This window comes from Portunus trituberculatus, chromosome 15 (genome assembly GCF_017591435.1).
Source record: "Portunus trituberculatus isolate SZX2019 chromosome 15, ASM1759143v1, whole genome shotgun sequence".
Classification (NCBI taxonomy): Eukaryota; Metazoa; Arthropoda; class Malacostraca; order Decapoda; family Portunidae; genus Portunus; species Portunus trituberculatus.
This window is the reverse complement of record NC_059269.1, coordinates 9,832,925-9,855,576: the sequence shown is the minus strand read 5'-3', so window position 1 is coordinate 9,855,576 and position 22,652 is coordinate 9,832,925. Positions and strand designations below refer to the sequence as shown.

Genomic DNA, 22,652 nt, shown 5'->3' with positions numbered 1-22,652 from the left:
GGAGAAAAAGACCGGTATTATAGCTTACAGTCCAGTCACATCAGCCATCACTCTGTCTGCTGAAAAAGTTATTGACGGACTGCACAAACCCCTTCAGTACCATGACGTGTTTTCATTTTCATTCTAGTTACTATTTGGTGATTTCATACAGCTTTAGAAACTTAGATGGGGGATTAAAATAGTAAAGACTGTGGCTATTAATTTTCTGCCCTTCATAGACCCTTGCTATTGTCAATAAAATGGTCTAATCGTACACAAATCTCAAGGTAAAGATGTGTCCCAGTATTGAAGGGGTTAAAGGGCACAGGGAGAGATGTTAAAGAGCCACAGGAAGAGGTGTTAAAGGGCCACAGGGAGGGGTGTTAAAGAGCCACAGGAAGGTGTATTAAAGGGCCAAAGGGAGGGATGATAAAGAACCATAGGGAGGTAAATTAAAAGGCCACACGGAAGGGTGTTAAAGGCACACTGAGAGGGATTTTAAAGGACCACACAGAGGAATGTTATAGAGCCACAAGTAGGGGCGTTAAAAGGATTAAGGTGCATTTGTACGTGACTCATGCGTGACTCTTTGCACGTGAGTTCAGGCACAGCGTAAAGTCTCATGAACGCTGAACTCTTCTCTCCGGGGACTATCACATTTAGAAACATGTACGAATTGATCCCTCTACGATGAACTGACGTGTTTCACTAATCATATCAAACACTGGGGAGACTACTGGAAAAAGAGATCATTTCGTGCATTTATTGTGAAAAGTTTTACGCGAGAGTTCCGTATTTACAAACGCTTTTGCTCACTCACTCATTTTCCAAGGCCACAAAGATGATCAACGAGGTTTTCAAGAGCGTTTCTCCTGTTAATATTGTAGGAATCTTGTCATTCTGCCTGTAGAACCATAAAAACACCTTTAAAAACTCGTGTAAATCTAAATAAAGCTTTTTTGAAATAGTGGAGGTGAAGCACAGAAGTGTTTGAGAATACGAAGCGGAGAGAGAGAGAGAAGAATCAGTATATGACGGTGCTCTCTCGCCAGGCAGCGTCAGTGAGGGCTGGGCGGCGGGAGAGAAAGGTAGGTTGTGCTGTGGTGCGCCCCGATCGGTGGTCTGTGAATGAACGTGCTCAGTGCTCGTGCTGGAACAGTGACAACCATTGATAGTGATCGGAGTGTGGTGAATCAGTCGTGAAAAGAGATCTTGAGTGTCTGTCAGTGAATTTCATCAACTATCATGGACAATCAGTGCTTCTGTGCGTGTTTGTTTACAGGTGTGTGTGTGTGTGTGTGTGTGTGTGTGTGTGTGTGTGTGTGTGTGTGTGTGTGTGTGTGTGTGTGTGTGTGTGTGTGTGTGTGTGTTTTCCCTTATCACTACCGAGTCTCTCTTTTCCTGTTCCTATTTATCTATCTGTCTATGTCTGTCTATCTATATAAATTCCTTTACCTATATATCTACACACACACACACACACACACACACACACACACACACACACACACACACACACACACACACACACACACACACACACACACACACACACACACACACACACACACACACACACACACACACACACAAATAAAGACAAGACAAACTGAACAAAAACAACATAGTCCCCCTCTTTCCTCCTTCGTGTGTAATGACATCTTGGTGGTGTGAGTGTAAGTAAATGCTTCTGTAGCGAGTGACACAGATGCGGCAGCTACGTATACCAGTGTGCCGGAGAGAAGAGTAATGCAGTGAGATGGTGACAGGTGGGGCAGGTGTTAGTGGAGTGGGTTGGGGGTGGGTGAGGTGTAGGAGCAGTGACAGCAGGTGGGAAAAGTTTCATGACAATAGTGAAGTAAAAAGGTCAGGTTAACAGAAGGTAGAAATGTCACGAAAATACACGACATAAATTTCTTGATTTGTTTACGAGGGAAGACAAAAGTATTGCTGATTGAAACGTGTGACTGTTATGAAGAACAAGTGATGTGATTAGCCTTGGTCCGATGCTCATCAGAAACACTCCAGGGTAGGTCTTCTTCATACGACCTTATTCCCACTGTATAGTAGACTCAGCCGCTCAAGTTAATCCCTTCAGTATTGGGATGATTTTTTACCACGAGTTTTGGGTCTGATTAGACGATTTTATTTTCATTAGGAAGAATCTATGGAGGCCAGAAAATTAATGGCCACAGTCTTCCCTATTGTAATCCTCACATGAGTTACTGAAATTGTATAAAATCACCAGATAGTAAAGAGAATGAATATGAAAACGCGTCATGGAACTGAAAGGGGTTAAAAGTAGTAAGCGATTATGGGGAAAGGGTAACAAGTGAAGGAATTAACGACCTCTGAGACAGTGCGCGATGAGGAGCTCGAGGAAATATCTTGTCTGCGCACGAGTGAAGCTTTGGCTGTCTGTGGTTTTTTGTGATGAGCACCTTGATGTGAATGAATGCTGTCCTTCCTGAACCGCGTGTCATCGAGTTGCAACGTTTCAGTGCTTGGCGGCTTGGGTTGCGCCTGTGGTTCCAGTGTCACGTGAAAGCAAGATGTAGTCACTAGAATCCAGCAGGTCATCCACTGTTAGAAAGCTTTAGGAACATTAATCCTTTTAGTGCTGGGACGCATTTTTCTCTTAAATTTTGGGTGTGATTAGATGATTTTATTGACATTAGAAAGGGTCTATGGAGATCAGAAGATTAATGGCCACAGTCTTCACTATTTAAATCCCACACATAAGTTTCTGAAGCTGTATGAAATCACCAAATAGTAAGTAGAATAAATATGAAAAACGCGTCATGGTATTGAAGGGGTTAACTATTTCCTCGTCATTTACCTTGAAATTATATTATGAGTGCGTGGTTCACACTTTCTGTTCGCCAGATTGATTGATGGACTGATTGGTTTATAGATGGGAGGATGGATGGGTTGAATGATTGTATTTTGGTATCTCACGTTCGGCTGATACACACCACAGACGAAGTTGACAGTATGAACTGCACAGTTATTAGTCAGCGTTGAGAAAGTTGATGACATGAGTCCCGTGATGTCTAGAAATGCGACTATCATTACTCGTGAATTATGTTTTTCCCCTCTCTCTCTCTCTCTCTCTTTCCCGCACGTGTGTGTGTGTGTGTGTGTGTGTGTGTGTGTGTGTGTGTGTGTGTGTGTGTGTGTGCGTGCGTGCGTGCGTGTGTGAAATGGTGAAAAAAATTATAGAATTTAATTAGATATCCATGTAATTGCTCTGCTCGTAATAACTACATCAAATTTTGCTAATGGCAGCCAAACTAAACTCTATGAACAAAAATCAACTACCTTCTTTTCAAAAGCTGTGTTTTGACTGCATCGTTTGAAATGTAAAAAGATTGTTTTGTAAGAGAAACTTTTCAAAGTCATTTTCATAATAAGTTGACTAATGTGCCCACCTGTGGATGACTTGCTATATTGACCCAGCCTCATGAAGTGTGTTGCAAGCTGAGCAGTGCAAGAGCTTAAGTATGTTTTTTTTCTTTCTTCGCACCTTTTCTGTGGTGATGTTGTGTGTGTCTCAGTCATTACCACAAGTTATGATTGTTTGTAATGTGATGTCATTGCTTGCGGTTGTGTCTGAAGCTGTGTACAAGGTGACTAATTGTCTCATTTGGTCTGTTTATCTTGCTGCCTCATCCCACATTGCCTCAGCTGTTGCCTTCCCGCCTCATTGCTGCCTGCATGTTGGGAAAGTCAAAGTCTAAACAATCAAGTGAAACAAAGCTTTTTTTTTGTTGTTTTCTGTGCGAGAAACAAATGTCAATACTAATTTCTTAAAATTCAATAGGAAAACTTACATGTCGATTTAGTCTTGGTCAGGAATTACGTGGCACTGACCAGACAGCATTTTCATTTCATCCTGATATCGTTCAGAAACTATAGTCCAGAAAAAACCTGCGCTATTGTTCTTCCCGCTTATCGAGCATTCATAAGCTATTATGTGAACTGCTGCGTGAGTCACACCATAATTTTCTACCATCACCGCGCCAGCACACGCCGTGAGACGTTGCTTTTTGGTGGTAATTCCTACCGTCTTGATAGATCACAACGCAACGTGACTTGTTTCAGCCGAGCATCTGGCAGACACATCGTTGCTCGGAAAAAGACAACGCTCCGGTGAAGATACGTCGAGTGCTTAGTACTACGTATATAGTCAGGGAACTCAGCGAGGCAGCGTGGTATGGACATGTGGCTGGTACACACTGTTTACATTGCTACCTGTCGAAGTAAGAGCAAGGGAAGATTTCTGTGTTTTGTAGAAATAGTACTACCATTGCTGAACGTGTGTGTGTGTGTGTGTGTGTGTGCGTGTGTAATTCTCCTACAGTCTTGAAGATCACGTGCTGCATTCTTGACCACTAACAATTACCATCTTGTTGAGAGCTTGGGATTCATAGGGTTCATTCAGTTTATGTATGCTTGAGAGAGAGAGAGAGAGAGAGAGAGAGAGAGAGAGAGAGAGAAAGGGGGGTGAGCTACCGGGTAGGAATGCTAACCAAACCAGCTTGTTCATCTCCTATCTTCACATTTGGCTTACTGGCGCGCATGACTAAATAGCTCATTGTTGACCACGACAATGGGGACCAGCAGAGGAGCGGCAGGAACAATAGCGCACCGGGAGACAAGGGACATAATTTAAAGCTTGTCTGGAAGGAGGCACTAAATCAGCCAGACGTGGAGGACTTTTCAACCGCATGCAGCGTTTCAATGAGACGTTTAGTGCAGCGGGACTCGCACCACCACGCACTGCAAGCCGTGACAGTCAGACATTTGCCAGTATTCAGAAACGCCTTCCCCTCTCACAACGACAATTTTCCAAGGCCACAAAGACAACTAACCGGCTTTTCAAGACAGTTTTTCCTCTTAATAAACTAGTAATCTTGGGAATTCGTCACCAGAACCATAGAAATACCCTTAAAATTTTACACGAGTATCTTCAACTGAAGTCTTTGTAAACCAGTGATGACGAGAGAGCTAAGCGTTTCAGAATACCCTACGTGAAAATCTTGACCTTACGTGCATCATTTTAAAATCTATACAGAAACCACAGATACAATAACTGTGGTGGAGGGTTGCAAATGACCGGAAAGTGTTCTCGTTATCACGTCTTGTGTGAAATGTTTAGTAGCATGGCGTCTCCCCGCCGCCGTTACGCTCCGCTCAGGTGAGGGAGTGCGTGAGAAGCTTGCCTTGATGCAGCGACTGTCCCAAGGCGAGGCTGCTGGGTGGATGGAGGAAGCGTTCTGCTGTGTACACACTGGCGAGAGGAGGAAGGCGCACACACACACACACACACACACACACACACACACACACACACACACACACACACATAGATAGATAGATAGATAGATAGATAGATAGATAGAGAGAGAGAGAGAGAGAGAGAGAGAGAGAGAGAGAGAGAGAGAGAGAGAGAGAGAGAGAGAGAGAGAGAGAAAGTAGAAGCATCGGAGAGCGGAAATTATACGCATATACTATGAATATTAAAAAGATAAATGAAAGAAATCAAAGATAACAGAAGGAGAACAGGAAATAAGCTGCACTCCTCACTACAGTCAATCCCGTCGCCTTTTCTTACAGCTGATCGAAAATATGACAGAGAAGACTCACTCTAACTTTCTCCGGGACATGATACAAAGGACCACGTGCTGTAAGACTTCCCGGCACCTACTCATTGACTCTACTGGGAATATTAAGTTCAGTTGTCAATACGTCTCGTACACACAGGCGTCTAGTTCTCTCAAAAGGGATATTCTCGTGTTTACTTGGATTTGTTTCTACTGACGATGTGAAATCTCCGGTCCACTATTAATTGAACCGTAAAGAAATGCCTTAAAAACTTCTACTGCTAGATTGAAATAAAAGTAATCGAGATGGAACGGTGAAAATTTAAGAAATCCATGTCTACGTGTACATCAAAAAAGACTGCAGCGTTTGGGGTGTAAAGTCTTAGTTACGGGTTCAAATCATTATACAAAACAATCTTAACCTCTTCAGTACCATAACGCGTTTCCGTATCTATTCTGCTTCCTATTTGGTGATTTTATACAGCTTCAGGAAACTCATGGGTCTTAAGGGAACCAACATTTCAAGTAGGCCTTTTTTTTTTTTTTTTACCTTGGTTGTTTTTCTTCCTGCATAAAAAGAAAAAAAAAAAAAATGTGGGGGATGAAAATAGTGAAGACTGTGGCCATTAATCTTCTGACCTCCATAGACCTTTCCTAATGTCAATCAAATGTCTAATCTTTCACAAATCTTAAGGTAAAAATATGTTCCTGTACTGAAGCGGTTCAGGGTACAAAATTTAACGAACGCATCACACAAGACACAAAGAATATGGAGCTTCACATCCTCACACACCTACACTACATCAGCACAAGAAGGAACAGTGCTGGCTGAAGGTAAAAGTGTCCCAGTACTAAAGCGGTTAAGGATGCAAAACTTGAGGAACACACCACTCAAGACACAAGGAATAGGGAGCTTCATTTCCTTACACACCTACACTGCATCAGCACAAGAAAGAACAGTGCTGTCTGAAGCGTGTGTGCATCGCCTGTTGCCGCATAAGGGCAGGTTCAACGGGCCGGAACTTGTAATAGCACGTCATCAGGAAATTATGATGGTAATGAGGAGGCCTGCGGGATGACTTGTGGGCGGTGATGGGTGAGGGAGGTATAGCTATAGCCGCGCAGTGCTTCCTGGGTTGAGGGTCGGTTAGTGCCTCGCTCACTTAGAGATGGGACCAGGTATATACTAGGCTGGTGGTGTAGAGAGATAAGACGAAACGATGTAGCGATGGAGCTTTGGGAGAAATGAAGGTATCTGTAGTAGTAGTGGTAGTAGTAGTAGTAGTAGTAGTAGTAGTAGTAGTAGTAGTAGTAGTAGTAGTAGTAGTTGTTGTTTTTGTTGTTGTAGTACTTGTCGTTGTTGTAGTAGTAGAAGTAGTAGTAGTAGTAATTGTAGATCTAGTAGTAGTAATAGTCATAGTAGTAGTAGTAGTATTGCAGCAGCAGTAGCAGTAGTAGAAGCAACATGATAGCAGCATAAGTAGAGGCAGTGATAGAAGCAATAGTGTGTAAGATTTCTGTGTCCATGCAAGCAATTATTGACAGTGCTCTGAATGTCAGCAAAGCGTAACGTGACCAGACCAGTGAAAGGAATACAGAACTACGATAAGTTTCTATGTCGTGCGTTATGAATCTAAGAAATAATCAGTTACAATACGAAATCCAAGTAATTACCGTAACATCTGAGAGCATCTGCCGGTAACGACTCATGAACCGCTGTTGCTTCTCTTGTTAATTGGCGTTCCGTTGTACAATATCCGTGACGAGCCGTGGCAAGTACAGCGTCGCGTATACGCCATCACACACACCACACTTTCTCCCTCCAGTGCTGTTCCGTCCTGGTATTTAAGACAGAGCGAGGTGTTAATGAAGCCGAGATCGCGTTAGCAGTTTTTGTCACCCCTCCTGTGTTATTAAAGCAACGCTCGGTGACTGACAGCTGTGGCACGCTTAATCTTGGTTTCTGCTGTGCTCTTGGTGCTTGGTGCTTGGTGCTTGGTGTGGTGATGAGGTGAAATGGTGTCCGTAGTAGTAGTAGTAGTAGTAGTAGTAGTAGTAGTAGTAGTAGTAGTAATTCCGCTGCCTCTGTATTTCCAACTTCCTATGACTTGACTTCATATAAGAGGGAAATTTCAAGACATTTATCCCTTTTTCGGGGACTAACTGTCTCGGAACTGCAAAGGGACTGGCAATTAAGTGGGCCTTTTTTTAATTTTATGTTGCTCTTGGTTAGTTTTCCTCTCTTACATTAAAGAATAGTAATAGTAATAGTAGTAGTAGTAGTAGTAGTAGTAGTAGTAGTAGTAGTAATAGTAGTAGTAATGGGAGAGGAGGATGAGGAGGAGGAGTGATGGTAATATTGGTGGTGGTTGTGATGGTAGTGACCTTGGTGGGAGTGGCGGAGTGTTGTCCTCAAGAGCGATAATGTGTGGCCTAACAAAGCGTAGTGAGCAGCATCAGCTTCAGCGACCTGTGCCAACACCCGGCCAGGATGCAGTGTAAGACTTAGGTTCCTATTCTAAAACACTTCCACGACGCATTAACACTATTTGAAAAGATTCTAGTTAAAGGAACACGAGTTTTTCGGGATGTTTTAATGGTTGTAGTGGCAAATTTATATGATTTCTGCGTTATTGAAAGGAATTACTCTCTATGGAACCCGACTAGTCATCTCTGTGGTCTTAGAAAATAGTCGTGGTGAGAGAGTCAAGTGTTTTCTGAATACGACCCTTGGAGGAATGTTGTGTAGCGTTGGGAGCACTTGTGTGACGGCTGTTGTCAAGGAGAATGAGAGAAGGAGAGCAGGCAACCTCTGAATTCATGCGGGACAGCAGGCTGGGAGTGAGGGGATAAGCAGCCGTCCGTACCATAAAGGGGAAGGTGTTTGGCCGGGTAAAAAGAAAAAAAAGAGAGAGAGAGACATGCTACTTGTTAATGTCAAGATACAATGCAGTTGGCAGAAGGGGCGTGCTCTTTGATATTAAGATAAATGCTCTCTCACACGTAAAAAGATAGAATGAATAAATTAATGCATATAAAAGATTAACAAAGCTTGACTGACATCCCAAATGACATATTGAGATATTTAATACACAACAGCGCAGTCATGACACTACTCGATAGACTCAAACATTAGTGACAAATACGTCAAAGTCATCATCATTATCATCATCATTGTAGTAGTAGAAGTAATAATAGTAGTGGTGGTAGTGGTGGTCACCTCTGGTATAAGGCACCGGGGTTTTGATGTAGTGATGGGAAGAGAGTGCTGACCAAGGTGATGAGGGAACGGCGAGGCGTGCCCGGAGCCTTCACAACCGTTCATCTGCGGCCACCGACATAGTACAAACACACACACACACACACACACACACACACACACACACACACACACACACACACACACACACACACACACAGATTCTACAGTAGCTTTAACTCGAGGCCTCAAGTAACTGAACCAGGAATTCTTTAGCATCTTTTAATTGGTCACGGGCTGCGGTGCAAGTATTTAGGAATTTGAGAGCGTTATCCCCCACTTCTCCTTCCTCGTCCAAAGCAGTGTTTCCGTTACTTTGATTTTTTTCCCTCATGAGTCTTGCGTAGGTGGCATCTCAGCTATTTCTCCTTTTTTATGAGCTTGTCATATTCATTCTCCTTTCATTAATGTGGTCATCTTTTTCATTTAACATTCAGGGCTCAGTATAAGAAAATATAGACAGAAACAATGAGAAATGGAGACATAGAACTATTTAAGATCGTACCACAATAAAAGGCATTAACCCCTTTAGTACTGGGACACATTTTTATCTTGAGGTTTGAGTGTGATTAAACGATTTTATTCACATCAGGTAGGGTTTATGGAGGTCACAAAGTTAATGGGCAGAGTCTTCATTAGTTTAATCCTCACATAAGTTTCTGAATCTGTATAAAGTCACCAAATAGTAAGCAGAATGAATATGAAAACTCAGCATGATACTGAAGGCATTAAAAGTTACAGAAAATTCTCCAGCACTGATTAGGTTAAACGAGAAGTACTACTGAGTTAATTCTTAGAAAAGGAGAGGCAAGGAATAAGAAGTCAGGGTTGTTAATATCAAGCCTCCAGCGGTCCTCGAATCTGTAGAGCTTACGTCAAGATAAGAGGCGTGGGAGTGGCGCATCACGTGGACACTAGGTAACAAGTTTCTCTGGGGGATGCAAAGCAGCTCACCATGAACTATTTACACATAAAAAAAACGTAAAACCAGCTCTTGCAGTTACTATAGTGAGTTTCCTCGAGTCATTTCTTATTCACCACCATCACCATTACCATCGTCGATTACAAATTAGAGTATACAAACCCAATTAGTGAGTTAGTGGCAGCCAATAATCGTCGCTATTGGCTCGAGGTTATGTAATCAAGCTGAACATTATGCACGAGCCGTATGCTGACTCACCTTGACTCGAACCTGTGCTGTGGAGAATGCTTGCTATGGTTGCGGCAATCGTACTTTCTCCCTAGCGGTTCTCCTTGAGGTGGTAAAGACAGTCCCTGGATTTCCTGTTACTTGCGTGCCTTGCCTTGTCCGGGAAACAGGTCCGCTGCGCCCAGGATGGAGATTAGGCGGAGGGAAATTTGTAAGGCCGCTGAATACTTTAGAAATCAAGCAGCTGTTACTGATAAAGGGCGATGCTTAGAAGTACATTAATCTTTGCTGGAAACTGCTGGATATGTGTTTGTAGATTCACGAATAGTTGTAGTGAAAGAGGAAAGAAATATTGGAAAGACTTTAATACCTTCAGTACTAGAACACATTTTTGCCTTAAGTTTTGGGTATGATTAGACGATTTCATCAACATTAGGAAGTGTTTATGGAAGTCAGATGATTAATGGCCAGTCTTCACTATTTTAATCCCCACATGAGTTTCTGAAGCTATATAAAATCACTAAATAGTAACCAAAATGAATAAAAAAAATGCGTCATGGTATTAAAGGGCTGGTCTTTGCTGGAAATTGCCAGGTATGTATTTGTAGATTCACGTAGAGTTGTAGTGAAAGAGGAAAGAAGTCTTGAAATGTATCGCCACGATAGAGGAAATACTCAGGCGGAAGTTGCATGAAATATTTGAACTACGAAGTCAAAGCTGGATTATGTCATGCGCTTATGATTTTGGCGCCGCTCTGCTTAAGTGTAAGAGAAATATTTACTTGGCATTAAACGGAAACACAATGGATGACAGTGTGCAGGTCCTGGAGTGACACGGCTGACTCCATTCAACTTGTAAGAGAAAGACTAAACACACTGGATCAATGCTCAGTAAAAAGTAGTGTTGACTGTGCGTGTGTGTGTGTGTGTGTGTGTGTGTGTGTGTGTGTGTGTGTGTGTGTGTGTGTGTTAAGCAATTTACTGTATCATGTTCCGTACCCACCATAAAGATTGCCTCCTTACTTACCAATAAACCTTGATACGATGCAGTAAGCTTGTCGATCTATTCATAACACCCACTCATCAGGTCTACAGTGCATATATATATACACTTTCCCGTAGTGAAGTGTCTTGATCACCTTAAAGGAGTTGGCCAGAAACCTCACAGCGGCCGTGCCTGCAACACTTACTGATATTCAAGAGAGAAGGTTTGGGGCAGTAAGGAAAACACTCTCAGTATTGGCCACTCACAATGGACTCAAACTTGGTATACTTTGTAAAGGCTTAACGAGATTGATGTTTTCATAGAGGTCATACATTTCTTTTGCTCATGGTCACAGCTGGTATACGCCTCATGGGTTAGCATTTTAGGATTTTTTCTCTTCTGTTTTGTTGTTTGATGTTGGTTCTCTCTCATCAGTGTATAATTCTAACTATCTTACCATTTCCTTTTCAGTGATGTCTTGAGGGAAGAAGAAAACAGAGGAGATAGTTTTGGAATGAACTTGAACGTGCAGAACAGGACTTGTGTTAGAGCCCAGACGAGTTTCGCTAAGAGTGGTGACAGTGCACATGGCGGCGAAAGTGACCAGTATGGCAAACAGACCACGAGAGAAAAGTCTGAGGGACACGCCGAAACCAAAACCCGTTAGCAGGAGAGTGATCGAGGACTAAAGGTGCCTGAGTTGTGACTGCTTGTACCTGAACCCGCCCGCCATGGCCTCGTACGCCGAGCTGGCCTTCGAGTGGTCTATGCTGTGCCAGGAATGCACTGGCTGCTGGACCGACACAGGTAAGGCGCCTGTCTGTGCATGGGACGTGTACGGTGGAGGACTGCAACCCACACACACACACACACACACACACACACACACACACACACACACACACACACACACACACACACACACACACACACACACACACACACACACATACACGTATACCCACAACATCTTTTCATTTAATTATTTTCTCTGAGGGCAATGATTTCTGGGACACGGTAACTCGGAGAACCAATACCACACTGGTTGGTAGCTCAGGTGTTCTTGCATTAAGGTGGAACTGGCTTGCTAGTATATATTACCTAGTTCCCACACGTATAGCTAGTCGTGATAACCAATAAATGCTTTACCTTCGTAGTGTGATCTTCAATACGCTCTTACATATCAGCAAGTACAGGTGGTCGTGAGAAGCCAAGCAATTGTAACGCACCTCATCCGTCCCACACAACAGCTGTTAGTGAAAAGCTATCCCGTGATCAGTGAGAGAGAGAATCGCAACTTTAGTGACGTGAACAGTTATTCTTGAAAGGTCAAAGATCATCCAGTCAATTTGAACAGTCATCCCGGTGTCACTAATCTTAGAATGATAAAAAAAATTAGTGACGTGGCTTGGGTGTGTTTGAGCGGCTGCGGGAGAGGGGTGGGATGTGCTGGGCTGGTGAAGGAGGGGAAGGGTAATGACACGCTTCCCTTTAATGGCTATACTAATGAAGGTAAGCATAGGTCTATGAATAAAAGAAACGGCAGGAATGTCCGCTATGTTCCGCTCCACAAAGAAAATAGTAAGAGTTCTAAAAATTCCAAGTCATTCTACTCGTAGTTTCGCTACCTGGCGGTGGCGGTGGTGAGGAAGCTGCAGACTTGTCAAGGAGAGGGAGGGAAGGAAGGAAATGGCACAGTGCTGGAAGTGGCGCAGTGATGGAAGTACCTCTGTATGCTTTTTTTCTATTTACATAAGAGGGAACACCGGCCAAGGGCAACAAAAAATTTGATTGGAAAAGGTCCACTTAGGTGCCGGATCCCAAACAAGTTGATGTAGTTAGAAGGGGCTCCAATGATTTTTCTTTTCTTTCTTAAATTTTGAGGGAAGAATATATGTTTAGTTAGATGCATGTAGTTTTGTGTGAAGAGAGTTGTGACAACACACACACACACACACACACACACACACGGTAGCTCAGTGGTTAGAGCGCTGGTTTCACAAGCCAGAGGACCGGGGTTCGATTCCCCGGCCGGGTGGAGATATTTGGGTGTGTCTCCTTTTACGTGTAGCCCCTGTTCACCTAGCAGTGAGTAGGTACGGGATGTAAATCGAGGAGTTGTGACCTTGTTGTCCCGGTGTGTGGTGTGTGCCTGGTCTCAGGCCTTTCCAAAGATCGGATATAATGAGCTCTGAGCTCGCTCCGTAGGGTAACGTCTGGCTGTCTCGTCAGAGACTGCAGCAGATCAAACAGTGAACACATACACACACACACACACACACCTGATCTGCAAAAAAATCCATATATGTTCAGATTTTGCAATAAGACTGTCAGGAGATGAGAAAAGAATTAAAGATTGAAGGGAAACAAAAGACAATAGAAATACAGCAGATTATAAGCTTTCTCACTATGACTTTAGCCTACCATTGTAATTCAACATCTTTCCTACAATTTACAGACTGCTTACCACATGCTTGTAATTCCATTTACTCTCTGCATGTCACGTATTAAGATTAAGAAGTTCAAGCGGAAAATTCCCCTTTGCGGTTTATTTCATCAGCGAGAGAAGGCGACAGATTAGGTGCTACCTGGGTAATCACTGCACTTAACAACCTGATGTATTAAAGACTAATCCATCTCCATCGCAATCATAGTGAAAGCAGCTCAGTTATTCACCAGTCAGGCAGTTATAAGTCAGGCAGTTACCTTAGAGCGTGATGTGAATAAACTGCATATATACTACTTGCTTCTTAACCAATATGAGTAGCTTGGTAGTACAGCACTGGACTCGCCACTAGGTAACATAACACACACCACTGTAGGTTCATACAGTTATCGTTGTATCGCCCGTGTTCAGAAACGCTTGGCTCTCTCACCACTGCAATTTTCCAAGGCCACAGAGATGATTAGCTGAGCTTTCAAGAGTTTCTCCAGTTAATAATGTAGAAATCTTGTCATTCTGCCTGTAGAACTGTAAAAACACAGTAAAAAAAAACTCGTGTAAATTTAAATAAACCTTTTGGAATAGTGGAGGTGAGGCACAGAAGAGTTTGAGAATACGAGGCTGTATTTCACAACCACTTCCTTTGTTAAAGTAGAGCGGCCTTTCCTCCTTCTATCATGCAGGGTTATAGTGGCCGCGGCTTGTACCGGGAGTGGAGAGAGGCTAAAAACATTCAAAACAGGGATCTGGACAGCACGGGTTCTTAGGGGTTTCTCTTCGACGTATAACGAGGCGGGACGAGTTCCGCGAGCGTGAGGGAGATTAGAAGGAAAGGAAAAAAGAAACATGTGTGTCAGTCATAATCTTAACGAGGCGTGGCTGGTCCTGATTCTCTTTCTCGGCCTCTTTGTTTCTCTGTCTGTCTGTCTGTCTCTCTCTCTCTCTCTCTCTCTCTCTCTCTCTCTCTCTCTCTCTCTCTCTCTCTCTCTCTCTCTCTCTCTCTCTCTTGTTCGTTCATCTTTTATAATAAGGTGCCACGATATACAGCTGAATGTCATGGGCAGTCACAGTCAGTTCAGCTACATCGTGGAGTAATAATTGGCTGTAGTTTGAAGCAGTTGCCTTGATACAGATACACGTGCCCTGTGGCAACAACTAGTGTTCCTCTCTTAGCATATGTGTGGTATCTACATACAATAGCTCGCTGGAGAATATAGGTGGGAGATAGTGCGTTGAGGAAGCTGTGATGATAGCTGACGTGAGGAAGGGAGAGATCCATGAATGCTGACGTCACAAAACTGGCATCTCGTTAGACAAGCATGTACATGTATGCGGTCTGAAGAGGCGGGTAGCGTTCGTGTTGACTTTAATTCACCGCTGTCTAGGAACATACTTTTTTATGCTTGAGGGGAAACTGGCCAAGGACAACGAAAAATATGAAAAAAAGACCCACTTAATAATCAGTTCCCTTAAAGATAAGAAGAGTTAGCCAAAAGTCTGGGACAAATATCTTGAAATGTCTTGAATTAGTGGCTGTGGGTGCGATGACTGCTTAGGTGGGGTTTGAATGAGGTTGAGGCAATGACTAGTGTGATGTGTAATTGTCTAGATGAGATGGCTAAATTCTGAGATGACGGCGGTGACTGGTGGGATAATCACGCGTCTCATAACTACAGTGGCGTTGAAGTAATACCGTCTAACCCTCCACTGAACATCCGGTGCGGTTAATATAAATGGACGTGTCATAGAGTCTCGTAATGTGGGAGTGCTGTGGTCGTCATGTTACTCTCAGCCAGCGCCAGGGAGGTTGGTTGGTTGGTTGGTTGGTTGGTTCTCTCGCTGTGGTTATCTGAAGGTGCGCGTCGCTGCCTGCTTATCTTGCTTGCCTTGACAAACTTATCTCAGAAACAGAACAAGTAGATTAACTGATTGACGTTATTTATTCATTCATTTCTTCATATATTGATTCATTTATGTATCTATTTATCTATTTATCTATTCATTTATTCATTTCATGTGCATAAGTGGTTTCGAAATTTTCTGAATTGCTTCACTCTCCGTTTTTTCAAAGCAAGCAAGTGTCCAATGGCAACATACACTCATCAACAACGATAGATGATCAACTCGCTGGAACTCATATCATTATATATGACAAACCAAAGCCGTTGTAAATACTTCAAATGACGAATGATGATTTATTTATGACAGATTACAATAGCTTTGCGCTGCCTGCTTATCTTGCTTGCCTTGACAAACTTATCTCAGAAACAGAACAAGTAGATTAACTGATTGACGTTATTTATTCATTCATTTCTTCATATATTGATTCATTTATGTATCTATTTATCTATTTATCTATTCATTTATTCATTTCATGTGCATAAGTGGTTTCGAAATTTTCTGAATTGCTTCACTCTCCGTTTTTTCAAAGCAAGCAAGTGTCCAATGGCAACATACACTCATCAACAACGATAGATGATCAACTCGCTGGAACTCATATCATTATATATGACAAACCAAAGCCGTTGTAAATACTTCAAATGACGAATGATGATTTATTTATGACAGATTACAATAGCTTTGCGACACACGGCCCTTTCATTCACTGCCATAAAGACAATTAGTGTCGAGGTTAACACTGTTTCTTCACCGTGAGAAATTCTAATTCATGGTGGAGTTGAAGAAGAACAAATTGCATGCCATTCTCAACATTTAGTCATTTTTTTCTTTTCTTTCACAACACCAAGATGTGAGACGCCTACCTCACTCAGATAGTGGAAGAGAAGGTCAAATTTAGGCGCTGCACAAATTATTTTACCACTATATTTCTGTAAAAGTAACCCTTAAGAATAATTTTGGGCAGATTAACAGACTCACTTTCAATGTCCCGTAACTTCCTGATTGTATCTTGAGCTTCCTTTACATCACCTACAACATCCCAGATTGATCTCCATTTGTTCAGCAGGTTGGGAACGATTGATGTAAATGAATCTCTGCGTTTGCTATACAGTTATGCGAGTGTATCCATATGTATTTATGTATGTATGAATTTTTGCATATGTCTGCTTGACGAAATATTTGTCCCATCTCAAATAAAAGTTACTGATGTTTTTGTGGGTTGTGATCGCATAAGCACGGAGGGAGGAATGCGTGTGTGTGTATGTGTGCGTGTGTGTGTGTGTGTGTGTGTGTGTGTGTGTGTGTGTGTGTGTGTGTGTGTGTGTGTGTGTGTGTGTGTGTGTGTGTGTGTGTGTGTGTGCGCGCGTGTGTGTAGTTCAGCTGACGGTCCCCAGACTTGGTTAAAGAAAAGTTAAGGTGAAGATTGAAAAGTGACCCGGCAGAGGCAAGCTTTCCCTTACTAACCTCTTCCTTCCTTCCTTCCTTTTCCCCTCTACCTTCCTGCTCACGCCACCCGCCCCGCCCCATCCATCACGCCCCGAGGCTGGATGAGGGACTTCCTGCTACCGACGTGCCAGCGTTGTGGCCTTTGTGCCTAGTCTCAACGGCAAGCAGGCGGTGCATCGCTTCTGCCAGTCGTTGGTGTAGTGGAGTTATTGTGTGCAGGTCGGCAGGTGTTCCCTTTGTGTGTTTTACTTGTATGATTGATGAGGTACTGGTGGGTTCCGGCACTCGGCATTACTGAGGCAAAGACGCTCAATGTACAATGTTTTGCCTTCCCTTACATTTTCCTCCTCTGACTTATTCTCCCGTGGACAGTTTCTCTTTCCGTACACTTTTTCCTCCTTCAGACATTTTCTTTCATCTTTTCTTTATTCAACCATTAACTTAGCACCGGCTTCGCTCAGTGTTCCATTACCACAGCGCTGTCACTCATATCCATGGAGGAAAATGCATACACGGAGGGAAAACTGTCGAGGGAGGATCTGCGAAAGGAAAATGTAGTGGGATCTGAAGCTGCTCCAACACTAGCTAATCCAGTTCGGTTCAGAATAGTCTACCGTGACAGTCACCTAGCTTATCCAGCCTAACAAACAGTGGGAAGCAATGACCCGGCAAGTCAGGCTGTCTGATCCACCAGCCTGAAGACCAGCCACCCGAGACATACCTGGGTGGCAGACCTTGGAAGTCATTGGAAAGAAAGAAACTCGGGACACGTTGATGAAATACTGAAGTAGTCCAGCGAGCTCACGTCCATCATCAGTGGCTATTTTTCGAGGCAGTGAGGCAGGCGGTGCAAGGCCACGGCGAGGCATCACGAACAGACGAGTCACTGTGAGTGTCTCCTCCAGGTCTTTTGCAGGAATCTCCCTCCCTCACACTTCCCCACTCCATCACGCTGAGACTTTGCCTTCCTCAAACTGTAAAGCAAGCAGCAGGTTTTAATACTTCATGGCTTCGGACCGTTGTTGCATAGCGTGCATATAATCCGTCGAATAATCTATGAATGAAAAATAAATCCCAGTGTATTGGTGCGTTATATAAGCTTGCAATGGTTAAAATGCCATTTTCCAGAGTCACGACATGGACTACTAACAAGATACTGAACTTTGATTTATGAGAACAGGTCAACCACGTAAGTCACACGACCGTAAATGTTTCCAAAATTGGGAAAATGACTTGAACTCAGCAGTGTGAAGCAGAGCATCCTTTTCGGTAACCTCGGTAATTGTCTCACTGTTTCTTTTTCCACTCGTCTGAAGTTTCCGTTGTCTGGCCTTTTAGCTTCTTAAGTACCTCCCAAACAAACGTGTCCTCGTTCTTGACAATAAACTAAATGTGAAGCGACTCAGGAGCAGTAGAATTAGCTACCGTGAAGATGCATTTCTGATTGTAGTGGTAATTAAAGTCTCCAGTCCTGTTCATGTGTCTTTCTTTCCCTTTATGATCATCTCACCTATGTACTCTCATCTCCTGAGCTCCTCCACCAGACAGACTTCCTGCTTCCCTAGAGCCATGCGTGAAGTTCCTCCTTAGCCTTACACTATAACAGAATATGTCTTGTGATTCTCTAATGATCCCCACCTTTAGACAAACGACCCCGACTCTCTCCACGCCTAGAAAGCATAAATGTCACATCGATCGTCAATAGCGCGTTCAATCAACATGCTTTCACCCATTTCATGGCGTGTGTTGGGCTTGGGATGCATTCCTAACTCAACCTCGATCGCTGCCCCCGCCCCAGTTGTTGTTGTCAGTTACTAAGCATTTATAGTCAGTTTTATTCTGGTTTATGTTTTTTTCTCTTATTATGTGCTGTTTTAGTTAGTTTCTTGGTTTGTTAGTGGTTATGATGTTAAAGATTGATGGTAACGGTAGAAGTAAAGTAATTTCTACGCCAGAAATGAGAAAAATTACTGGAATAAGAAAGAAAACGCCTGGAAATAGGAAATTGTGCATAGTCAGCTAGTGAGATAGATGTTTGTTTACTTAGTTGTTTATCTAAGTTTATCTGAGAAAGGGAGAGAGTGAATGAGTTGGTCAGTTCATTCTTGTGTGTGTGTGTGTGTGTGTGTGTGTGTGGTGGTCCATGTCGAGGAAGGACACTGTCCTCCGATTCGCCATCCATTCCGAATCATTTTCTCGCTCCACTGACTTGCGTATATCACTTGGATAATGATGATGATGATGGTGGTGGTAGTGGTGGTGGTGGTGGTGGTGATGATGATGGAAATACTCTCAGTACTGCTATTCATACAAGTACTGACAGATTACATGGAAAACTTCAGTCAGTAAATTTCAGAGATTTATGCCTGTAATCTCTTTTCTTTTGCATCGCCACTATAAATTTCTCTGCAGTGATGGATGTGATAAGAAATGCCGCTCTGACCTATGAAAGACTGAAAGAGCAAATCTAGACCGGCTGCCTGATTTTCTTGACGGAAGAAGAAAACATGACGGAGATAAGTAAAAGATGAGCTCAATAATTCCTTAACTAATGAGAACATGGAAAGCGATCTCACCGCAATACTTTCACGCACACATATAAACCCAGGCACAAGAAAGGAAGTCGCCTTGCAAGTTTTTACGGGCGGAATAGTCGTCACGAATCTTGAGTCACGAAGAAGGACTAATGGAAAAGCAGCAAACAGCAACGTAACATATAGCCAGCAGAGCATGTCGGAAACTTACGTGAACACTTAAAACTGCATGTGTGCCACGCTGAGTATTGCGACGCACTGCACGTTGTCACCTTAATATTAGTGCTTCAGGTAAAGAGCGCATTGCATGAGGTGCTGCTGCTTCTTGACAACTTCAGCCCTTCAGTACTGGGATGCAGTTTTACTTTGAGTTTTCGATACGACTAGACGATTTCATTGACATCAGGAAGGGTGTATGGAGGTCAGAAGATTAATGGCCACAGTCTTCACTATTTTTATCCCCCCCATATAAGTTTCTGAAGCTGTATAAAATCACCAAGTATTAAGTAGAATAATTATGAAAACGCGTCATGGCACTGAAAGGGTTAATATGAGTGCTTCAGATAAAAAGAAGCACAAGAGAGCATTAAATAAGTTCCTGATGCTTCTTATCAGCTTTAAATCCTCGAGATAATGGTGTTTGAAGTTAAAATATGAACGTTAAGGGATTTCACGAAGTTTTTTGGTGTTAAGATCCATATTATTCAAGTATTTTTATTTTGTAAGAAGTTTTTCAAAGGCCATGAAGACTAGCCGGGTTCTTCTGTCTCCTTTTGCTAACTGATGAATGTCAAACCATCCTCAGAATCATGAAAACGTGGCTTTGAAGACCATAACCACTTGAGCCTCTTCAAAGTAATCGGGATATGACAATATGACAATGAAGCTCTTGAGAATATGCGTGTTTCTAATTTACAAGGCGTAGTTTTGACTGGGGACACTTTATAGATTACGGAAGTGTGGCTTGTCATGTCAGTTTCTGAAGAGGCACTTATTAGCTTATTTGCAAGTAAAAGTCTTATCAGAAGACACTTAATGGATTACGGAAGTGTGGCTCGTCGTGTCCGTTCCGATGTTTTCACTTCTTTGAGATGGAGCGTGCCGACCAAGTAGCGTGCTGACTTCCGTTCCCCGCCTTTGTTGTTCATGACAGAGTGTATTTTCCTGTCATCAGGGAGGGTCTACCTGGCTCCTGCATGCCACACACTCCATTCTACGCACTATTCTAAACTTCATAACTCGCTGTATTTTAAGTCACTCTTTTTTTTATGTTTCTAGTTCTAGTTTATTTTTAGACCGTGTATTGTAGCACAGTATGAGCTCATTGTAAAAAAATTTCATGTACTCTATGGCTCAATGTGACAAGAAAGTTATCTTATCTTACTTTATCTTATCTTATCACATGCCGATTACACACACACACACACACACACACACACACACACACACACACACACACACACACACACACACACACACACACACACACACACATGCACACACACATACAGCCTCGATAGTCACTACCTTACCTAACCTAACATAACATAACATAACGTAACATAATAGAAAAAAAAATGTTATCAAAAAATGATGAATATATAAATAGATAATCACTAGGTAATTTACGTAGGAATTACAAGGAGATTTCAAGCAGCAATAGATCTTTAGCTCCTTAGTAAGCTGTTTAATTTTGCTACACTGCCGTACACAAACAATTAACGATAGAGAGAGAGTAACTACAGCTTGGAATAAGAGAATGGAAGTGTGATCTACGGCTGGTATTGTTCAGTGACGGGTTTTGAGCCATTAGTGATTGGAGGGACTTGTATACTGTTATAGTACGGGAGAATACTGTCATTAACTTCCCCCAGCAGGCTCGCCCGTCACTCTCCTCTCAGAACGAGTAGAGCGCATAATCTACACTTTTATTCTCAGTTAGGAAATTAGCCGCTTAGTGGAAGAAAAAGGGAAGGTATAATAACTGTGGGTGTCATCTATTCTTACTGCTGTATATTTAATGTTGTTGTGTTAAGCTTTGATTTCTTTTTTTTTTTTTTTTTGTACCGTCAATTGAGATTATTATCGTGGCGCGTTAAGTGTGGGTTGAAATCTTATTCTCAAACTTTTCTGTGCTTCACCTCCACTATATCAACAGGCTTTATTTGAATTTACACGAGTTTTTAAGGTGTTTTTTATGGTTTTAGAGGCAGAGTGACAAGGTTTCTACATTATTAACTGGAGAAACACTCTTGAAAACCCCGGCTAGTCATCTCTGCGGTCCTTGAAAATAGTCGTGGTGAGAGAGCAGAACGTCATGAATACGGGCCTTGGTCTGGCTTGAGAACACGACCAAAGAATGAACAAGTTTTTAAGTATTCTCCTTTTTTCATGGTTTTTTCTTAGATCTTTTCTTTTTTTCTCTCTTTTCTTCCAATGCGTCACAACTGCGGGGTCATATGGAGCTGTGGAAAGGAAGTAGCGGAAGGACTGCGGACCGGAAAGCCTGGAAGGAAGAAAGGAAGTAAAAAGTCGAACCTGAAGCTCAATGTTAACAACGAGTGACTGGCTAATGAAGTAAAATATGGGTCTCCTCATTCGTGTGTGTGTGTGTGTGTGTGTGTGTGTGTGTGTTAGGTGGTGGTAAGGGCGAGGGAGTGTTCGGGGTGACTTAAAGGAGCGATTAAGTTGAGTTTCTACGTTGTGTTGTTCTGTTATTGTCTGTATCCCTCCCTTCATGTACTTCTTTATTCCTTCCTTTACTTACTCATTTATTTGTATTTTCTCGTTTTTTTCCCTCCCTCCATTTATTTTTCTTTATTCCATCCTCTACTTTCTCATTTATTTGTATTTTCTCGTTTTTTTCCCTCTCTTCATTTATTTTCTTTATTCATTCCTCTACTTTCTCATTTATTTTTATTTGCTCCCTCCATTTATTTTCTTTATTCCTTCCATTACTTACTTATTTATATCTTCAGTTGCGAGGTGGTGTCAGAGAAAGTAGAGAGTTTGCTGCTTGTGATGATGAACACTTTAGCCTTCCTCATGAATCAAAACCAGTTAAAATGGGATAGCATTCTCAAACACTTAAGCACTTTATTTTGACTACATTTAACTGCCTTGACTGGAAGTAATTGATGTTTTAACCCTTCAGTACCGTGCCGCATTTTCATACTCATTCTTTTTACTATTTGACGATTTTATACAGCTTCAGAAACTTATATGGGAATTAAAATAGTGACTTCTGTGGCCATTAATCTTTTGACCTCCATAGATCTTTCCTATTGCAAGTAAAATAGTCTAATCATACACAGAAAACCAAGGTAAAAAATGCGTCTCAGTATTAAAGGA

The 22,652-nt window shown here is 42.4% G+C and overlaps 1 protein-coding gene across 1 annotated transcript in view; it reads left to right on the top strand.

Moving 5' to 3' along the window:
* Positions 1-1,033: 1,033 nt before the first annotated feature.
* LOC123504266 (myosin heavy chain, non-muscle-like) overlaps positions 1,034-22,652 on the top strand; it is a 124,396-nt gene continuing 102,777 nt past the window's right edge. Inside the window, exons 1-2 of the mRNA XM_045254666.1 lie at positions 1,034-1,067; positions 11,451-11,786. Coding sequence (XP_045110601.1) covers positions 11,711-11,786 — 76 coding nt within the window. The 5' untranslated portion in view covers positions 1,034-1,067; positions 11,451-11,710. The remainder of the gene's footprint in view (positions 1,068-11,450; positions 11,787-22,652) is intronic.